General features: G+C 41.5%; 1 protein-coding gene across 1 annotated transcript in view; it reads left to right on the forward strand.

Moving 5' to 3' along the window:
- The window catches only part of abca12 (ATP-binding cassette, sub-family A (ABC1), member 12), an 84,836-nt gene that overhangs the window by 11,946 nt on the left and 54,320 nt on the right, over positions 1-18,570 (forward strand). The window contains exons 11-29 of the mRNA XM_073473149.1: positions 956-1,122; positions 1,514-1,647; positions 2,547-2,677; positions 3,414-3,578; positions 3,865-4,073; positions 4,396-4,529; positions 4,716-4,830; positions 5,481-8,090; positions 8,648-8,781; positions 8,930-9,044; positions 9,704-12,313; positions 13,097-13,209; positions 13,460-13,527; positions 13,781-14,100; positions 15,103-15,215; positions 15,442-15,509; positions 16,171-16,319; positions 16,507-16,637; positions 17,236-17,378. Of these exons, the coding sequence (XP_073329250.1) occupies positions 956-1,122; positions 1,514-1,647; positions 2,547-2,677; positions 3,414-3,578; positions 3,865-4,073; positions 4,396-4,529; positions 4,716-4,830; positions 5,481-8,090; positions 8,648-8,781; positions 8,930-9,044; positions 9,704-12,313; positions 13,097-13,209; positions 13,460-13,527; positions 13,781-14,100; positions 15,103-15,215; positions 15,442-15,509; positions 16,171-16,319; positions 16,507-16,637; positions 17,236-17,378 (7,629 nt within the window). The remainder of the gene's footprint in view (positions 1-955; positions 1,123-1,513; positions 1,648-2,546; positions 2,678-3,413; positions 3,579-3,864; positions 4,074-4,395; positions 4,530-4,715; positions 4,831-5,480; positions 8,091-8,647; positions 8,782-8,929; positions 9,045-9,703; positions 12,314-13,096; positions 13,210-13,459; positions 13,528-13,780; positions 14,101-15,102; positions 15,216-15,441; positions 15,510-16,170; positions 16,320-16,506; positions 16,638-17,235; positions 17,379-18,570) is intronic.

An 18,570-nucleotide genomic window follows, 5' to 3' on the forward strand; every position in this document is an offset into this window, starting at 1 on the left:
CGCCACTGCGGTAGATGTGTTTTAATGAGATGATTCCCAATCAGATGCTGTTAGCTAATACTGTTATCATGCTGTGTACTCGCTCTAACAGTCAGCTGGACATCAATTAGCAATCTAATGCTGGCATATAGCAGTGATGTGCATGTGTTATGTATTACTCAACCATATCACCTACAGGTTCAGTGCCATACTGCATGTATGCACTGTTGACCCACAGTGTTAGTGCTAGTGGTTGACACATGTATTTGATCTTAGCTTTCTGCATCCATACCTGGTGATTAAATCTATATAAATAAAGTTATTTAAGCTAATAACAACTTTTACCCAGTATGTGTCAAGGTCCCATTTTGTAGAAAATTAGATTTTAACAACCTATCCATTATAAAGCAGGTCCAGCTGCGATGTAAATACACACAGCACATAGTCAAAAAATTGTGCCTTCAAATGAGCTGTCAGGACTGACCAATCAGAGAAAACCTGGCTTTTTGGGAGGGGGGCCTAGTAGACACCAAAAATAAAAGTATTAACCTGAAAATGAGACATGTGACGTTTAACTTTTGGCATTAAAATGACAATATAATGCAATATAGTAAATAGCACAGTGTTTTTATATTTTTTGGCAAATGTTGGATGTATCATATATAATTCACAGGTTTTTTTCAAGTTTAAGAAAATAAATTGCAGACCAACTCATCAAAATGTTTTTTCACAGTGTAATTTCTTATATACTCCTGGACAAAAAGATCAGGTCTGGTCATTTATTTAACTTATTTTTCCTGCTCTGCTTTAAACATGGCTTTGTGGTATAAAGAAGACATGATGCCAGACAGAGACAGGAGTAAAGCAGAAAATTATTAACTTTTTTTTTTTACAGGTAGAATTTAGCTAAAACGAATTAATATTGCAAATCTAACCCAGAAAACGTCCTCCCTTATGTGAACTATATTGTTCCCAGACTCTCCTGGCATGGAGTAAGGATGTTGCTCTTCGTGATCTGTCCTTCGCCAAAGGGCTGCTGCACAGTCTGATGGGAGTTCCATCCCCAGGAGGACAGGGAGGCTCCAACACCACAAAGACCCCGCGTAGCGTGGATACACAACCACAAAACACTGAAGAGGATCTGTAAGTACTGTTTGTTCTCTAAATACAGCCCCAAACAACTGCAAAGCAAACCCATTATAGGTTACGCATTTTTGAAGAGTGCAAAAACTATAAAGCAAATTGGAGTTTTTAGTTTTTAGGAAATACATATGAGTAGGCGGGGATATATATTTTTTCAGTATTAGGTCAGTTAGTAAAGATAGTCCAATTTCCTCTCTTATTTTTTGCACCAGCTTATGGTCATGCGTCAGATATGTTGAAAGCATTGTTGTACCGATCCTTCTTGTGTTTGTCTTTCTCACCCTTTACTTTCTACACCTCTGAAATAACTTTTTAAAAATGATAAATGATCCTTTCACACATTAGGAGTACACGCGATAGTATCCACTGTAATTGTACTTTGACGTGGCAGGTTTTTGCATGTCGGTCAAGTGATGATGGAGGTGATAAAGATGGTACCTGAGGTGGACATGGTTGTCCAGGGCATCCTCAGAACTGGCTTTCTGTCCATGCAATCAGCGTCACTGACCCTTGATACCATAGAAGGTAAGACTGCCTAACATCCTACTCACAGTGAGGGAGAAATCCCTTGAAATGTATTATTACAGCAATAAGGGACAGCGTAGACAAAGTTTACTCCAGTTAAGATGACATTTTTATAGAAACTTTTGATAGAGAACTGAACTAAGATGTATCAGTTCTTACAATGACGGAGAAAAAGACTAAAATTAAAATTTAACACATTCACAGGACATATTGTTTTCTCTGTGGAGCATGATTTGTTTTTTTTTTGTCACATGCTGCCACAGTCACTATTGTCATCCACTGAATGGAACAAGTTCACGCCCTTTCTCAGGGGACTGATGACAGATAGAAAGACTTGAAGCAAAGTAGGGCTAGAGGAGTTACCATGTGGGAAATGGACACAAAGGAACATTTGTGTATGTCCATTTCTCGCATGGTAACTCCTCTAGCCCTACTTTGCTTCAATTCTTCAATACTTATATATATAAGTATAACACTTCTGTTTTATACAACAGAAATGGAAGTCAAGTGGGTAACGCGACAATGTCTAGCTTCCTAAGAGTAATTCGTTTTGAAAATAAGTCAAAAATGTACTTTTCTTTTGTAGCATATCAATAAATGGGGCTGTGGTCAACTGATCTTGACATATTGTCATCCACTGAATGGAACAAGTTCACACCCTTTCTCAGGGGACTGATGACAGATAGAAAGAGTGGAAGCAATGTAGGGGTAGAGGAGTTACCATGCGGGAAATGGAAACACAAAGGAAAAAACCACCCCCTGGGATGTTTTTATGCAACAGAAATGGAAGTCAAAAATGTGTCAAAAATGTACTTTTGTTTTACAGCATATCAATACATGTGATTGTGGTCAACTGATCTTGTTGTGTATTTGTTATCGACACTCTCCCTGGTTTTCAGGAATGATGGCAAATGTCCTTAAAGATGCTGATCAACTCCAAGGGACTTACCTAACGTTACTGACGAATCAGTCTGAGGCAAGCGCTTGGACTGGTCGAGTCCTGGAGAGTGTGATGGAAATAACAATGAAGGTATGCTTGCATTGTTTCAGCTGATGATAAGCCTTTGGATATTAATATCTTAAAAGATAATTATGTTCACATAGAACCTCGATCTGATGTGTGTAGTTTCAGCCATCATTCTGGTCCAGCTTAATCTCCGGTGCCATTGCTTAGATGTGGGTAGGAGTTTATGTTTGCACAACTGCAAAGGCAAGGCGGGTCTAATGACAGGTTTCACCCCCTGTATTTACCTTAGTTCCACGAGAGATCGATGAGTTGATTTGCCAGTTAGTTGTCAGCAATTAAATTAATCGCCAACTCTTTTGATATTTTGATTTATCATTTTATCTCCGTCTGTCTGATTTAAGCTTCTCAAATGTGAATATTTTTTTCCTTTAGTCCCATTTGACAGTAAACTGAATACCTTTTGGTTGTGGACAAAAGACTTTTTTTTTTTTTTTACCTTATTTTTTCAAAATGTAAAAGGACAAGCAACAACATTAATAAGTAAAAGGTAGAAAAAAAACATGGAAACATTTTCAGACATTTTATGGACCAAACAACTGATGAAGCATAATTTATTAAAGAATAAGGTAAAAAAGAATGTAAATAAATTTGTATGAAAATAAAGATCTGCTGACAGCTCTCAGTCATGAATTACCTTGACTTCAGGGGATGATGTGTTTGAGGTCATTGATTATGGTCCTGAGAACAATAAATGTAGAAAACACTTATCAGTTGCTGCTTTTTGCCTCTGTTTTGCCAGAGTCTGACATCTGAGGATTTAACCTGTGGGGATCTCTTGGGTCCCTTCGAGTGGCTCCTAAACACAAGCAGCATTAAGATCGAGGTGTGGAGATCAATGATCTGTGAGAACAGCTCCTCTCTACAGGATGCGCTGGTGATGGACTGGATGCCATTGGCTCAGAAGGTAAAAGTTATTCCTCCTCCAATTTTTATGCTATACTCTCTACTTTTCTTTATTGTTTTAGATCTTTTTTAAAATTATTTTAGGATTGAATTGTTGAAATTTACAGTCAAGATGAAAGTCCATAGCAACAAATCCTTCACAAAGAAACACTTACAGAAAAGTGGCTTTAAAACCTCATCTATGCTTATTATGTACTGTAAACATAAAAACACAACATTCAACAAAACACATTTTCATTAAAATTAGGTGTGCTTCATTAAAATCTTATCATATTATCTTTCCACAGGTTCAAGAAGTGTACAACACCATCTTGGTCAAAGCAAACTACAGCGTAACACCTCCCATGATTCTCTCTGAGTGGCACAACTTGTACAATAAGAGCCTTCAGTTTGCTGTGCTTTTCGAAAGAGTGTCCACAGAGCTGGGTGAGGCGTACTGGATAAACTGGTTGCCGGACAACAGCACTCATGATGTTGCTGGGATTCTTCAACACAGGTCTTAAGAAAGTACTGATTGTATACCTGCAGGGTTTTATTCCAGAGCGCTATCGTACTACAGATGATTGATAACAGGCTGTCATATCTTTTTCTTAAGTATTGATATTTTGTAATGTCCAGTTTTTAAGTCTTAAAATTAAATCCCATAACATGAAAGTTAGACAAACTATACAAATGGCTAATTTCAGTTAATTCAGATGAAGGAAAACAAATAAAGGTGAATAGGAGGATCGTATTTTAAGATTATACGTCTCATTTCATGCTGTCAATCATGTCATTCTCTGAACAGTGTTGTGCTTTTGCTTTTGCTTTGCGTGTAGTGTTTTCTTGTCCATGGTGGGTTTCGGAAACACGATTGAGAAGAGTCCGCTGTGGCCTGTTGTAAAGAACTATGTCCACATGGGTTACTGGATTTTGAACTACAGGCCTGGTGTCACAGTTCAGCCAGCAAACTGTGAGTCCTTCTCTTCTCTTCTCTTCTCTTCTCTTCTCTTCTCTTCTCTTCTCTTCTCTTCTCTTCTCTTCTCTTCTTTTCTCTTTGTTAAATGAACAAAACCAAGTAACAAAACCAAGTAATGATTCATTTAAGACTGTGACTAAAGCCAGAATATGTATGTAATGTATTTGCCTTTCCCTTTAGGTTCTGTTAACATCTCCAACTCAGCCATTCAGTGTGATACTGGTTTGAACTGGTCAGTGTTTGCTCAAGCATTGACTCAGGCTCTGATGTCACCCAACCAAGACGTCCTGCTGAAGTAAGTGACAAAGCCTTTGCTGTTTTAATAAATTATACCTTATTAAATTATTATTGTTTATCCTCTGGAACTGAATTTTCTGCTCTGCTGACTGTTGATAAGATGTTAAATACATGATAAGAGAAACATGCTTGTTGGCTTTCTTGCTGAGAGTTAGATGAGAAGAGCAATGCCACTCTCATATCTGTCTGTCTGGAGCTTTAGCCAGCAGCTGGTTAACTAGCTATAAAGCTACATGTTGAATGACTTGTTGGTTGCCTACAACACTCAAGGAGTCACTGCACCCTATAGATATAGAACACCACATGTGACATTACATCATGACTCATGGGATAACAGTCCGCCATCTCACCTGGGTATTGTTTACAATTGCCGCCTATGGGCAGCACCTATGGTTGTTGACTGTGCCTGCGGCACCTAATTGCTTTACAAAAGGGAGGCTGGCATAACTTTCCACACATCCCTATAGAGTAGATGAGAGATTCAATTTTTGTGAGTGGTATCAATATTCTCATCTAACTCTCAGCAAAAAAACAAACAAGTGCATTCACCAAAATGTCAAACCATGCCTTATTAGTTATTGTAACTGCTTCATGGACTTTTTATAGAATTCTACCGTATTCTCGTCCTCTCTCCTCTTTTCTCTGTAGCTGTCTCAAAGGAAGTGTGAATCTGTTGCAGCAAGTGTACGGTGAGGTCTTTAAACATCTGGCGGGATCATATTTGAAGCAAGGAATCCAAGGTGGAGATGCGCTCTCTGCCTACCTGAGTAACCTTATGAACAACCTCGATGGATTCGTTCTGACCATCTCCAGACTCTCTGACCAAAACATCTCTAACCCTGACGTCATGCGACCCTTGATCGGTAACCTGTTACAGTCCACAGGTTTGGCACCACTGCTGCCTCTGTTCACCGGTGAAGGTCCCCTCAATGTGTCCGCAGTGATTGATGTGGCCTCAAAGCTTGGCAGGCTCAACCAACACATTTTTACCTTCAATGAGACAGACCCAACAATGCCTGAACTGGAACGGTTGATAATGCTGTTCCTCTCCTTGGAGGGTAACCTCACCATGTCTCTCTCCAACATCATGGGACACAGTCTGCTTACCTATTCGGACTACTTCCACCCTGACGATATAGCCCGTTTCAGAGAAGCCATAAAGCCTTTCACCAACCAAACCTCAGCAGGCATTGTAGAGGCCATACTCAGTGCCATGGAGCTGTTAAAGAAAGTGATGGATTCTCCAAACGGTGACCCAACTAACATCATTCTTGGGTACATACGCCAGCTTCAAGAATTTGTGAAGTCTCTGTATCGGCTGCGGAAAATCCAACATCTCACGTTACCGACTGGGGAACTCGGAGCAAATGTCTCTGACCTCCATGAGGTTTCCAAGGACTTTCTCAACCTCCTTAACCCAGAGATGCTCATGAACCTGACTCAGGCTGGACCAGATGCTGCCCAGGACATTGTTACAGAGAAATTTGTGGCATTCCTACCACCTGAGGTCCAACAGGAAGCTAAGCGCTTTCTCAAAGATTTCAAAGCTCTGCAGCATCATATAGCCACGTGTGCAGCAGGTCAAAACTGTCTAGCTGGAATCTCAGAAATCTTCACCTTCCTCGATCAGATATTGGACATGATGCTTTCGGCTGATGTTAATGTCACCATCAAATTAGCTGCGACCAACTCTGTTCTGGTTGGACGTCAATATGAGGAACTTACATCCCTGTTCTTCTCACTCATCCTGCCACCAAATGATGCAGCGTATGTGAAAACATTCAAACAGACTCTTCATTTCATCAGACTGCTCATGGCTAGACCAAACATCACTGTATCTGATGTCCAGAATGCTCTAAGACAGTCCAACCTGACCCTTGAGGAGCTCGACAAAATTGCCGCACTAGCTGGAGCTGCCAACATAAACGACCTGATGGTGAATGTAATGGCGATTATCAACGCTCGCCAGTGTTTTGAACCGCAGCATAACCCGCTTATGACAGCACAGTGTGTTCAGAGATTGATAAACGGGGTCAGCGGTTTCCTGACAAACATACCTGCTCTACGTAATGAGACAGCCATCCTCTCCCTCGTCCCGGTAATCGTCAATAACACGATCAGCGATGTCATCAGGGTTAACTTCACCTCCGATCCTCACATGGCTGTCGTACACACCCTGAACAGCACCCTGGCCAATGTCAAGGCGAGCCTCCAGATGATCCACTTGAACACTCCGGAGATCATGACTGAAATCAAAGTGCTGGAGGGTCTGATACAACTAGCTGCCAACCCAGAACCATTAAGCAATTTGAACACAACCTTGATGATGAACCCTACGTATGCTCAGAAAGTCTATCTGCAGATTATAGATTTCTACTTGACAAGGCTGGCAAAAATCACTAGCAACAGCTCAGTCTCAGAGCTCCTCGATGACTTTCTCTCCCTCACACAAATGCAAGTGACATTACAGCTGGCACAGACAGATTTCACTTCATTCGTGAGCAATCAGGTCGAGCTCCTCATGAACAGCCTTCAGTACCCAATAGATGGTGCAGGGGTTACTAAAATTGGCGAGACGACAGTCGATATTCTCTGGCGTCAGTTTGACCTCATAAAAACCAACCTAGAGGCTATGAATTATGGTCCTACACCGATTTGCAACACAACCATTCTGAATGTAACTGAGCTCCAAGTTAAGCAATACCTCAGCCTCATAAAGAAGTGGATGAAACAACCAAATGCCCCTTTGATCATCACTAGCATGTTGCAATGGGGCAACTCTTCCATGAATATCTCAACCCCTGTGACGGACTTCCAGCACCTGCTGCAGACAACGGTTAATTTCCTCAGTGGTGATCAACTGGCCTACCTCTCCATCATTGGCAATATCACCCAGTCCCTGAGCAAAGCCCTAATGGTGGCAGAGCAACCAGGTGGTCTACAGAATGAACAGTTCTTAGACGCCATCATGGAAGCAGTCCAAAGTGTAATGGACCTGGTCTCTGAGCCCCCACCACTCGCTTTACTGCAGAACATCCGGGGAATTGTGGAGGACTTGACTGAACTCATTGTCCAACCAGACATGAGTGCTGCCTCATCACGCAACATCTCCCTCAGCATCCTCAAGAGGGCTGGTAGCATCTTCCAACAGACGGTACCAGAGACGGTCGCTCAATACCTGCTTGCTGCACTCAAAGTAGGAACCACATACTTTGAGACCATCTCCACAGTCGGTGGACAAGAAACTGCGCCTCAGCTGTGAGTAACGCTGCCATTTCTCTAATACTTCAATAGACCAAATGACTACATTTGCATAATTAGTTATGCAGTTGAAAAATAATTGAAATTAGCACCCATCAATAAATATGGATAAAGTTTAGCTGTGCCAGATAAACAATAAGGACATAAACTTTTATGTTCATGGTACTAAATAGATGTAACCATGACAGTGAAGGCACCATACAGCACCAAATACTGTCGAGTATGAATACTTCAATGCTTGAAATTAGAGTTGCAACATCTAATCCATTAATTAGTTGGTGAACTATTAAATTAATGGCTATTAACTATTTTGATAATAGATCTGTGTATTTTTTTAAGCAAAAAAATGTCCAGTTTTAAAGTCTTAAAATTAAATCCCATAACATGAAAGTTAGACAAACTATACAAATGGCTAATTTCAGTTAATTCAGTGGAAGGAAAACAAATAAAGGTGAATAGGAGGATCGTATTTTAAGATTATACGTCTCATTTCATGCTGTCAATCATGTCATTCTCTGAACAGTGTTGTGCTTTTGCTTTTGCTTTGCGTGTAGTGTTTTCTTGTCCATGGTGGGTTTTGGAAACACGATTGAGAAGAGTCCGCTGTGGCCTGTTGTAAAGAACTATGTCCACATGGGTTACTGGATTTTGAACTACAGGCCTGGTGTCACAGTTCAGCCAGCAAACTGTGAGTCCTTCTCTTCTCTTCTCTTCTCTTCTCTTCTCTTCTCTTCTCTTCTCTTCTCTTCGTTAAATGAACAAAACCAAGTAATGATTAATTTAAGACTGTGACTAAAGCCAGAATATGTATGTAATGTATTTGCCTTTCCCTTTAGGTTCTGTTAACATCTCCAACTCAGCCATTCAGTGTGATACTGGTTTGAACTGGCCAATGTTTGCTCAAGCATTGACTCAGGCTCTGATGTCACCCAACCAAGACGTCCTGCTGAAGTAAGTGACAAAGCCTTGCAGTTTTAATAAATTATACCTTATTAAACTTATTGTTTATCCTCTGGAACTGAATTTTCTGCCCTGCTGACTTTGAACTGTTGATAAGATGTTAAATACATGATAAGAGAAACATGCTTGTTGGCTTTCTTGCTGAGAGTTAGATGAGAAGAGCAATGCCACTCTCATATCTGTCCATTCAATATGGAGCTTTAGCCAGCAGCTGGTTAACTAGCTATAAAGCTACATGTTGGATGACTTGTTGGTTGCCTACAACACTCAAGGAGTCACTGCACCCTATAGATATAGAACACCACATGTGACATTACATCATGACTCATGGGATAACAGTCCGTCATCTCACCTGGGTATTGTTTACAATTGCCGCCTATGGGCAGCACCTATGGTTGTTGACTGTGCCTGCGGCACCTAATTGCTTTACAAAAGGGAGGCTGGCATCACTTTCCACACATCCCTATAGAGTAGATGAGAGATTCAATTTTTGTGAGTGGTATCAATATTCTCATCTAACTCTCAGCAAAAAAACAAACAAGTGCATTCACCAAAATGTCAAACCATGCCTTATTAGTTATTGTAACTGCTTCATGGACTTTTTATAGAATTCTACCGTATTCTCGTCCTCTCTCCTCTTTTCTCTGTAGCTGTCTCAAAGGAAGTGTGAATCTGTTGCAGCAAGTGTACGGTGAGGTCTTTAAACATCTGGCGGGATCATATTTGAAGCAAGGAATCCAAGGTGGAGATGCGCTCTCTGCCTACCTAATTAACCTTATGAACAACCTCGATGGATTCGTTCTGACCATCTCCAGACTCTCTGACCAAAACATCTCTAACCCTGACGTCATGCAACCCTTGATCGGTAACCTGTTACAGTCCACAGGTTTGGCACCACTGCTGCCTCTGTTCACTGGTGAAGGTCCCCTCAATGTGTCCGCAGTGATTAATGTGGCCTCAAAGCTTGGCAGGCTCAACCAACACATTTTTACCTTCAATGAGACAGACCCAACAATGCCTGAACTGGAACGGTTGATAATGCTGTTCCTCTCCTTGGAGGGTAACCTCACCATGTCTCTCTCCAACATCATGGGACACAGTCTGCTTACCTATTCGGACTACTTCCACCCTGACGATATAGCCCGTTTCAGAGAAGCCATAAAGCCTTTCACCAACCAGACCTCAGCAGGCATTGTAGAGGCCATACTCAGTGCCATGGAGCTGTTAAAGAAAGTGATGGATTCTCCAAACGGTGACCCAACTAACATCATTCTTGGGTACATACGCCAGCTTCAAGAATTTGTGAAGTCTCTGTATCGGCTGCGGAAAATCCAACATCTCACGTTACCGACTGGGGAACTCGGAGCAAATGTCTCTGACCTCCATGAGGTTTCCAAGGACTTTCTCAACCTCCTTACCCCAGAGATGCTCATGAACCTGACTCAGGCTGGACCAGATGCTGCCCAGGACATTGTTACAGAGAAATTTGTGGCATTCCTACCACCTGAGGTCCAACAGGAAGCTAAGCGCTTTCTCAAAGATTTCAAAGCTCTGCAGCATCATATAGCCATGTGTGCAGCAGGTCAAAACTGTCTAGCTGGAATCTCAGAAATCTTCACCTTCCTCGATCAGATATTGGACATGATGCTTTCGGCTGATGTTAATGTCACCATCAAATTAGCTGCGACCAACTCTGTTCTGGTTGGACGTCAATATGAGGAACTTACATCCCTGTTCTTCTCACTCATCCTGCCACCAAATGATGCAGCGTATGTGAAAACATTCAAACAGACTCTTCATTTCATCAGACTGCTCATGGCTAGACCAAACATCACTGTATCTGATGTCCAGAATGCTCTAAGACAGTCCAACCTGACCCTTGAGGAGCTTGACAAAATTGCCGCACTAGCTGGAGCTGCCAACATAAACGACCTGATGGTGAATGTAATGGCGATTATCAACGCTCGCCAGTGTTTTGAACCGCAGCATAACCCGCTTATGACAGCACAGTGTGTTCAGAGATTGATAAACGGGGTCAGCGGTTTCCTGACAAACATACCTGCTCTACGTAATGAGACAGCCATCCTCTCCCTCGTCCCGGTAATCGTCAATAACACGATCAGCGATGTCATCAGGGTTAACTTCACCTCCGATCCTCACATGGCTGTCGTACACACCCTGAACAGCACCCTGGCCAATGTCAAGGTGAGCCTCCAGATGATCCACCTGAACACTCCGGAGATCATGACTGAAATCAAAGTGCTGGAGGGTCTGATACAACTAGCTGCCAACCCAGAACCATTAAGCAATTTGAACACAACCTTGATGATGAACCCTACGTATGCTCAGAAAGTCTATCTGCAGATTATAGATTTCTACTTGACAAGGCTGGCAAAAATCACTAGCAACAGCTCAGTCTCAGAGCTCCTCGATGACTTTCTCACCCTCACACAAATGCAAGTGACATTACAGCTGGCACAGACAGATTTCACTTCATTTGTGAGCAATCAGGTCGAGCTCCTCATGAACAGCCTTCAGTACCCAATAGATGGGGCAGGGGTTACTAAAATTGGCGAGACGACAGTCGATATTCTCTGGCGTCAGTTTGACCTCATAAAAACCAACCTAGAGGCTATGAATTATGGTCCTACACCGATTTGCAACACAACCATTCTGAATGTCACTGAGCTCCAAGTTAAGCAATACCTCAGCCTCATAAAGAAGTGGATGAAACAACCAAATGCCCCTTTGATCATCACTAGCATGCTGCAATGGGGCAACTCTTCCATGAATATCTCAACCCCTGTGACGGACTTCCAGCACCTGCTGCAGACAACGGTTAATTTCCTCAGTGGTGATCAACTGGCCTACCTCTCCATCATTGGCAATATCACCCAGTCCCTGAACAAAGCCCTAATGGTGGCAGAGCAACCAGGTGGTCTACAGAATGAACAGTTCTTAGACGCCATCATGGAAGCAGTCCAAAGTGTAATGGACCTGGTCTCTGAGCCCCCGCCACTCGCTTTACTGCAGAACATCCGGGGAATTGTTGAGGACTCAATTAAACTCATTGTCCAACCAGACATGAGTGCTGCCTCATCACGCAACATCTCCCTCAGCATCCTCAAGAGGGCTGGTAGCGTCATCCAACAGACCGTACCAGAAATGTTTGCTGAATACCTGCTTCCTGCACTCAAAGCAGCAACCACATACTTTGAGACCATCTCCGCAGTTGTTGGACCAGAAACTGTGAATCAGCTGTGAGTAATGATGCCATCTTTACTTACTTACTCTAATACTTCAATAGACCAAATGACATTTCCATACTTTGTTATACAGTTGAGAATGGCTTGAAATTAGCACCTATCAACAAATCTAGACAAAGATTAGCTGTGCCAGATACGCTAGCTGCTAGGCTCAAAGGCTGTGTACTGTGAGCACATACCTAACCATATAACTACCTCACGTCTCACTCACACGTAAGAAAACACCATATATTATCGTAATGAACGTAAACAGCTAACGTGACTATTGTTAGGACTCAAAGCTGTCAAGCTAGCTAATTTTGGCTGCACTGTCTCTGCCATTCTTGTGCCACTAGCTCGCTAATAGCTTTAGCAATGTATCCGCTTAGCCTTGTGGAAGACTCCGGTCATAGGCATTGAGTAGACAGACATGTAGCCTGTCCAATCTTTTCATTTATCTGAAGCATAGTAGTGATTGCTGTTGTGATGTCCAGTGATTTTCTACAAATTTAACATAAATGCTGCTCGAGTAACTTACCAACCCTAGCTGTAAATCGTCTTTTGGCTGTACTGTCAACTAGTTAATTGAGTAAAATTGCATTCATCTTACATGCCAGGAAAATAGTCCCATAGTAGATAACCAGCAGGTGTCGGCATTCCAGTGATCATAATGAACAACCTCTGGTCCAGATGGATCATTTAAACCAAACACAAAGATGGATTGTACACATTCCCGCCATGCTTTGATGACCTTTTCATGAGTCTGATGTGAAATATTCATGTGCTTTGTTTTTTAAGAATTTTGAATCAGATGAAGACAGTCCAGAGCCTCCTGCCGCCAAACAGCACCGCCCAGGCCTACATTTCTGTCTTCATTAACATCACTCACTTCATCTTGGATTCTGGCCAAGGCAAGTCAGATCTCTGTGTCACTGTAGGTGGACAACATGTTGAATTCTGATGAACTCTGATGGAGTGGAGATCACATTGTGTACTTCATTATTCAAGCGTAAATGTCAGTCAGCCGGAGAGCTGCGGATGAAAATAGCACAATGTTCATGTGTACAGTTGTCAGATTACAACCCTTCACTTCAAGTTTGACGGAAAAGATGTTTATATACAGTATGTCCACTCTCTGAGCAATATTTCTTGTGATTTCAGGCAACATGAGTCTCTGGGCAATATTTGAGAATGCATCAGCAGAAAATTTGCCCTTGATTATTGGCAAGGTAAGGCTTGATACTCTGTCACATGCGTGTATAAGAAGTTCAGAATTGAATTGTCTCCTTTTTGTGTGTAGTGCAAACTCATTTTGTGGAAAATTAAACTTTCGGAAGGTCTGCGCATTAAAGGATACATTACATTAAAAATAAACTCCTGATTAAACATGTCAGCATCATCTCTGATCACTGTCAACCTAGACAGTGCTGATCAAATATGAATCATGACGCTTTTACTGCATTACATATTTCTGGCCAACAGACTGGCCAACACCTCTCAGGCGCCATCATGGAAGCAGTCCAAAGTGTGATGCAGATCCTGGACTTGGACCTCCCATCACTCACCGTACAGCAGAGCATCCGGGGAATTGTGGAGGACTCAATTAAACTCATTGTCCAACCAGGCATGAGTGCTGTCTCATCACGCAACATCTTCCTCAGCATCCTTAAGAGGGCTGGAACCGTCATCCAACAGACGGTACCAGAAATGTTTGCTGAATACCTGCTTCCTGCACTCAAAGCAGCAACCACATACTTTGAGACCATCTCCACAGTCGTTGGACCAGACACTGTGAATCAGTTGTGAGTATTGATGCCATCTTTCTAATACCCCAATAGACCAAATGACTACATTTTCATAATTTGTTATGCAGTTGAGAAAGGCTTGAAATTAGCACCCATCAACAAATGTGGCCAAAGATTAGCTGTGCCAGATAAAGAGACACTATTATGTTCATAATACTAAATAGACAAAATCATTTAAAATATGTCTAGTATGATTATTTTAGTAGTAATAAACAGTGCTCGGACCATCTGGACCAACAGTTACTCTGGGTGTGTGCTTTGTGCTAACATTAGCCGCTACGGGACATTGTTGCTGCTGCAGCTTCTCTTTCATTGGGATCTGGGGGTGTGTGCTTAGTGCTACTGAGCTAGCTAGCTGCTAGGCTCAAAGGCTGTGTACTGTGAGCACATAGTTATCATCGCTAACCATATAACTACCTCACGTCTCACTCACATGTAAGAAAACACCATATATTATCGTAATGAACGTAAACAGCTAACGTGACTATTGGTAGGACTCACAGCTGTCAAGCTAGCTAATTTTGGCTGCACTGTCTCTGCCATTCTTGTGCCACTAGCTCGCTAATAGCTTTAGCAATGTATCAGCTTAGCCTTATGGAAGACTCCGGTCATAGGCATTGAGTAGACAGACATGTAGCCTGTCCAATCTTTTCATTTATCTGAAGCATAGTAGTGATTGCTGTTGGGATGTTTAGAGATTTTCTACAAATAGAACATAAATGCTGCTCGAGTAACTCACCAACCCTAGATGTAAATCGTCTTTTGGCTGTACTGTCAACTAGTTAATGGAGTAAAATGGCATTCATCTTACATGCCAGGAAAATAGTCCCATAGTAGATAACCAGCAGGTGTCGGCATTCCAGTGATCATAATGAACAACCTCTGGTCCAGATGGATCATTTAAACCAAACACAAAGATGGATTGTACACATTCCTGCCATGCTTTGATGACCTTTTCATGAGTCTGATGTGAAATATTCATGTGCTTTGTTTTTTAAGAATTTTGAATCAGATGAAGACAGTCCAGAGCCTCCTGCCGCCAAACAGCACCGCCCAGGCCTACATTTCTGTCTTCATTAACATCACTCACTTCATCTTGGATTCTGGCCAAGGCAAGTCAGATCTGTGTCACTGTAGGTGGACAACATGTTGAATGCTGATGAACTCTGATGGAGTGGAGATCACATTGTGTACTTCATTATTCAAGCGTTAATGTCAGACAGCCTGAGAGCTGCGGATGAAAATAGCACAATGTTCATGTGTACAGTTGTCAGAATCTGATCCTTCACTCTAAGTCTCACTCGGTGAGATTGACTCCTCCCGTTCTTGTGATTTCAGGCAACATGAGTCTCTGGGCAACTTTCGAGAATGCATCAGCAGAAAATTTGCCTGTAATGTTTGGCAAGGTAAGGCCTAATACACTACGCATGTATGAGAAGATCGTAATCATTTGTTTTTTTATCATGTTTATTATGAATTCCAAAATGTACTGATTAAACATCTCAGCTTAATCTTTCTGTCGGCCAACGCCTTGTTTTAAACCACATGTGTTTCAGATAAGCTGGTCATAAGGGTATTGGAATGCAGTATCATTTATAATCGTACAAACATCTTATAATTCATAAAAAGCTGTGTGGGAATTTTTTTTTTTTATGCCTGCCTCCACGGACAGCCAGAGGGCGAGTGGCCATTTTGTGCCTGCTTGAAAACAGAGGCTTACTAAACTTACTTCTTCCTCAACCAAGGATGTTATGTTTTCACCCGTGTCCACTTGTTGGTTGTTTCGTTCGTCAGCAGGATTACACAAAAACTACAGAATGTATTTACATGAAACTTCGATGGGCGACGGGTCTCAGCCCAGAACAGAAGCCATTAACTTTTGGTGTGGATCTGGATAAAGGGACAGATCCCAGCATTTTTTTTTTACATTTCCAGTGATTTCTCAGGGAATAATGCATGGATCTTGATAAGAAAAATAAGGCGCGTTTAGGTGGCTGGTATCAACTTGTGAGTACAATTTGATGGCGACAATTTTTTTACCTTATTTTCTTGTTCTTTAATCGTCAGATGGGCAAACTCTTGAGCATGCTTTGGCCACTTATCATGGGAGGCTCAGGCTCACATAAGACTGCTCCATCTCTGGAGGGCTTTGCTCATCTTGCTCCAGTCCTGGAGCAGCTGATGACTGAGCAGGCAGACCAAGACACATGGGAGAAGTAAGTCTAATTACCATTTTTAATAAAAACAGATCAAACACATGCTGGTTAGACATTATGGTTGAATTGCAAAACTTGTAAAGCTATGTGATGATGAGTAACGTTTATTTATTTATTTTATAATAAAGACTACTGTTCATTTGCTGCTGTGATTACTCTAAACCAAATGCCATGTGTTTTGTCACAGACTTGAAAAGATGCTAGAAGCCCTACTGTCAACCCTCAGAGCAACAGAGCTTTGGGACAGTGTTGCATCTGTTATCCCAAAAATTGAAAAAGTCATAGAAAATGAGGTGAAGGACACACAAGCAGAGACCGGTAAGAACACGATGAAACAGCTACTTTCTTACATTTATGTAGCTAGGACAAGAATACACAGCAGGAAGGAAAGAGTCAGTAGCTGCGTTAACATGTTGCCTAATATTCAGATTATAATTGATTTAAAAGCCCAAACAGAATAAAAATGTGCCATGCACCTCAAATTAAGAATAAACAAGCCCAGACCTAATATCTTTCTGCACATGCCCAACGTCTTGACGTAAATGCGTTGTGACATTTACATGATAGATATCCATCTTCAGGACAGGGAACTGATAAAAAAGGCGCCAGAAGAGATAAAATATCAGATGAGGAAGAGGAATGCAGGATGTAACATCGCTTTTGCCTTTGTCACACAGCTGTTCTGATTAAATTTGTTTTCGCACGCAAACACCAGATCCTTTTTATCTCATCCCACGTAAACAGTTGATGTCGGAATAAAGAAATAGCTACTCAAGAGTGCCTATAGTGCCATTTCATATACCGTATAATCACATATAATCAATTTCCTTGTGTATTTGCTGCTTTTTTCAACATGTATACATGTTATTGTTTGTAAAGCTCTTCATTTTGGTCAAATCTTCTGTCTTCCGCCCAGAGTTTATACTCAGCTTGCAGATGCCATTGGCGACCCTGATGACAGAAATGGCGCAGTCTGTGAACAGCAGTCGTTTCAACTTGTCTGAGGTCTCGGGAAGAATGCAGCATGCCATTGAACGCACCGTGCAGGCAGCTGAGCAGGTTAGACTGTCCTCCCTCCACTCTTCACAGTCATTTGCTGATGCTTTGTTGTGTTCGCGTGTGACAGAGAGGGACAGAGAAGGAGGGATGTGGAGAGGAGAGCTACTGCATCTTTGGACTAGACTTCATGCATTTTTACAATAAACAATGCCTATCTGTCATCATCTATCTCTGATGTAAGGGCACGGTGGGTGTGTTGTTCTTTGTGCGTCTGGAATCTGTCTGTTCCACCTGCATACATACTCATTCGCAAGCTTATTTATCCCTCAACAAGGCTTTTGACAGGCATCATCCTCATGTCTTAAATAGCATGTGGGTAGGACTGTTAAACCCTCTGAATGACATACACAGAATCTAGCTGAAAACTGGTTATGGCTAGGGTATCCTGCTTAAAGGTACAGTTCACCCCCTTTTCCCCCCCCTTGCCTGTACTGCTATTTATCCATCTTATTTGTTTTGGTCTGAGTTGTCAAATTTTGGAGATATCGGCCCTTGAGATGTCTGCCTTCTCTCGGATGTAATGAAACTAACGGATTACTGTTATGAAAAACAAACTAAATAACAGATTACTTGAATTGTGTAACTAATGCGTTCCGTTACTCGTTACAACAAAAAGTAATCCGAGTACTCTAACGGACTACTTTGTAACAAGTAACCCCCAACAGTGGAAATGACTAGAAAGTTTAATTATCATCTCTTGTGTCAAGAAAGTGTCACAGAGTGTCAACAAAAAAATATTTTTATGTTTTTTTTATAAATATAGAATAAATACCACAGGGTCAATGTATTGGATTGGTATGTTTTTTGTTTTATTTAAGGGATTAATTGTAATTTTTGGAAAAGACGCTTGCTTGCTTTCTTACTAATAGTTAAAAAAGATTGACACCACCGCTGAAAAAAGTCCATCAGAAAAAAAAAATCTTCTTATCTGTAGATTACAGAATTCTAACCTGTTCGTCCCAAACTAAACATCAGAAAGGAAAACATGGAGCAAAATAATAAATCAGTGTTTGAAAGTAAAAGTAGAAACTTGAGCAAAGCAGGAGTTCGGTACTTTAAATATGAAGCCACGGTCGAGCTTTAGTGTTATCTGGACTCAGTGGATATATTTTTCTCATGTGTTGACAATATGCCATGGTGGGAGTATAGTGTAGCAGAACTCTATTACTCTATTATCTGTAAGTGCTATTCT

This window comes from Pagrus major, chromosome 9 (genome assembly GCF_040436345.1).
Source record: "Pagrus major chromosome 9, Pma_NU_1.0".
In the NCBI taxonomy this organism is placed as follows: Eukaryota; Metazoa; Chordata; class Actinopteri; order Spariformes; family Sparidae; genus Pagrus; species Pagrus major.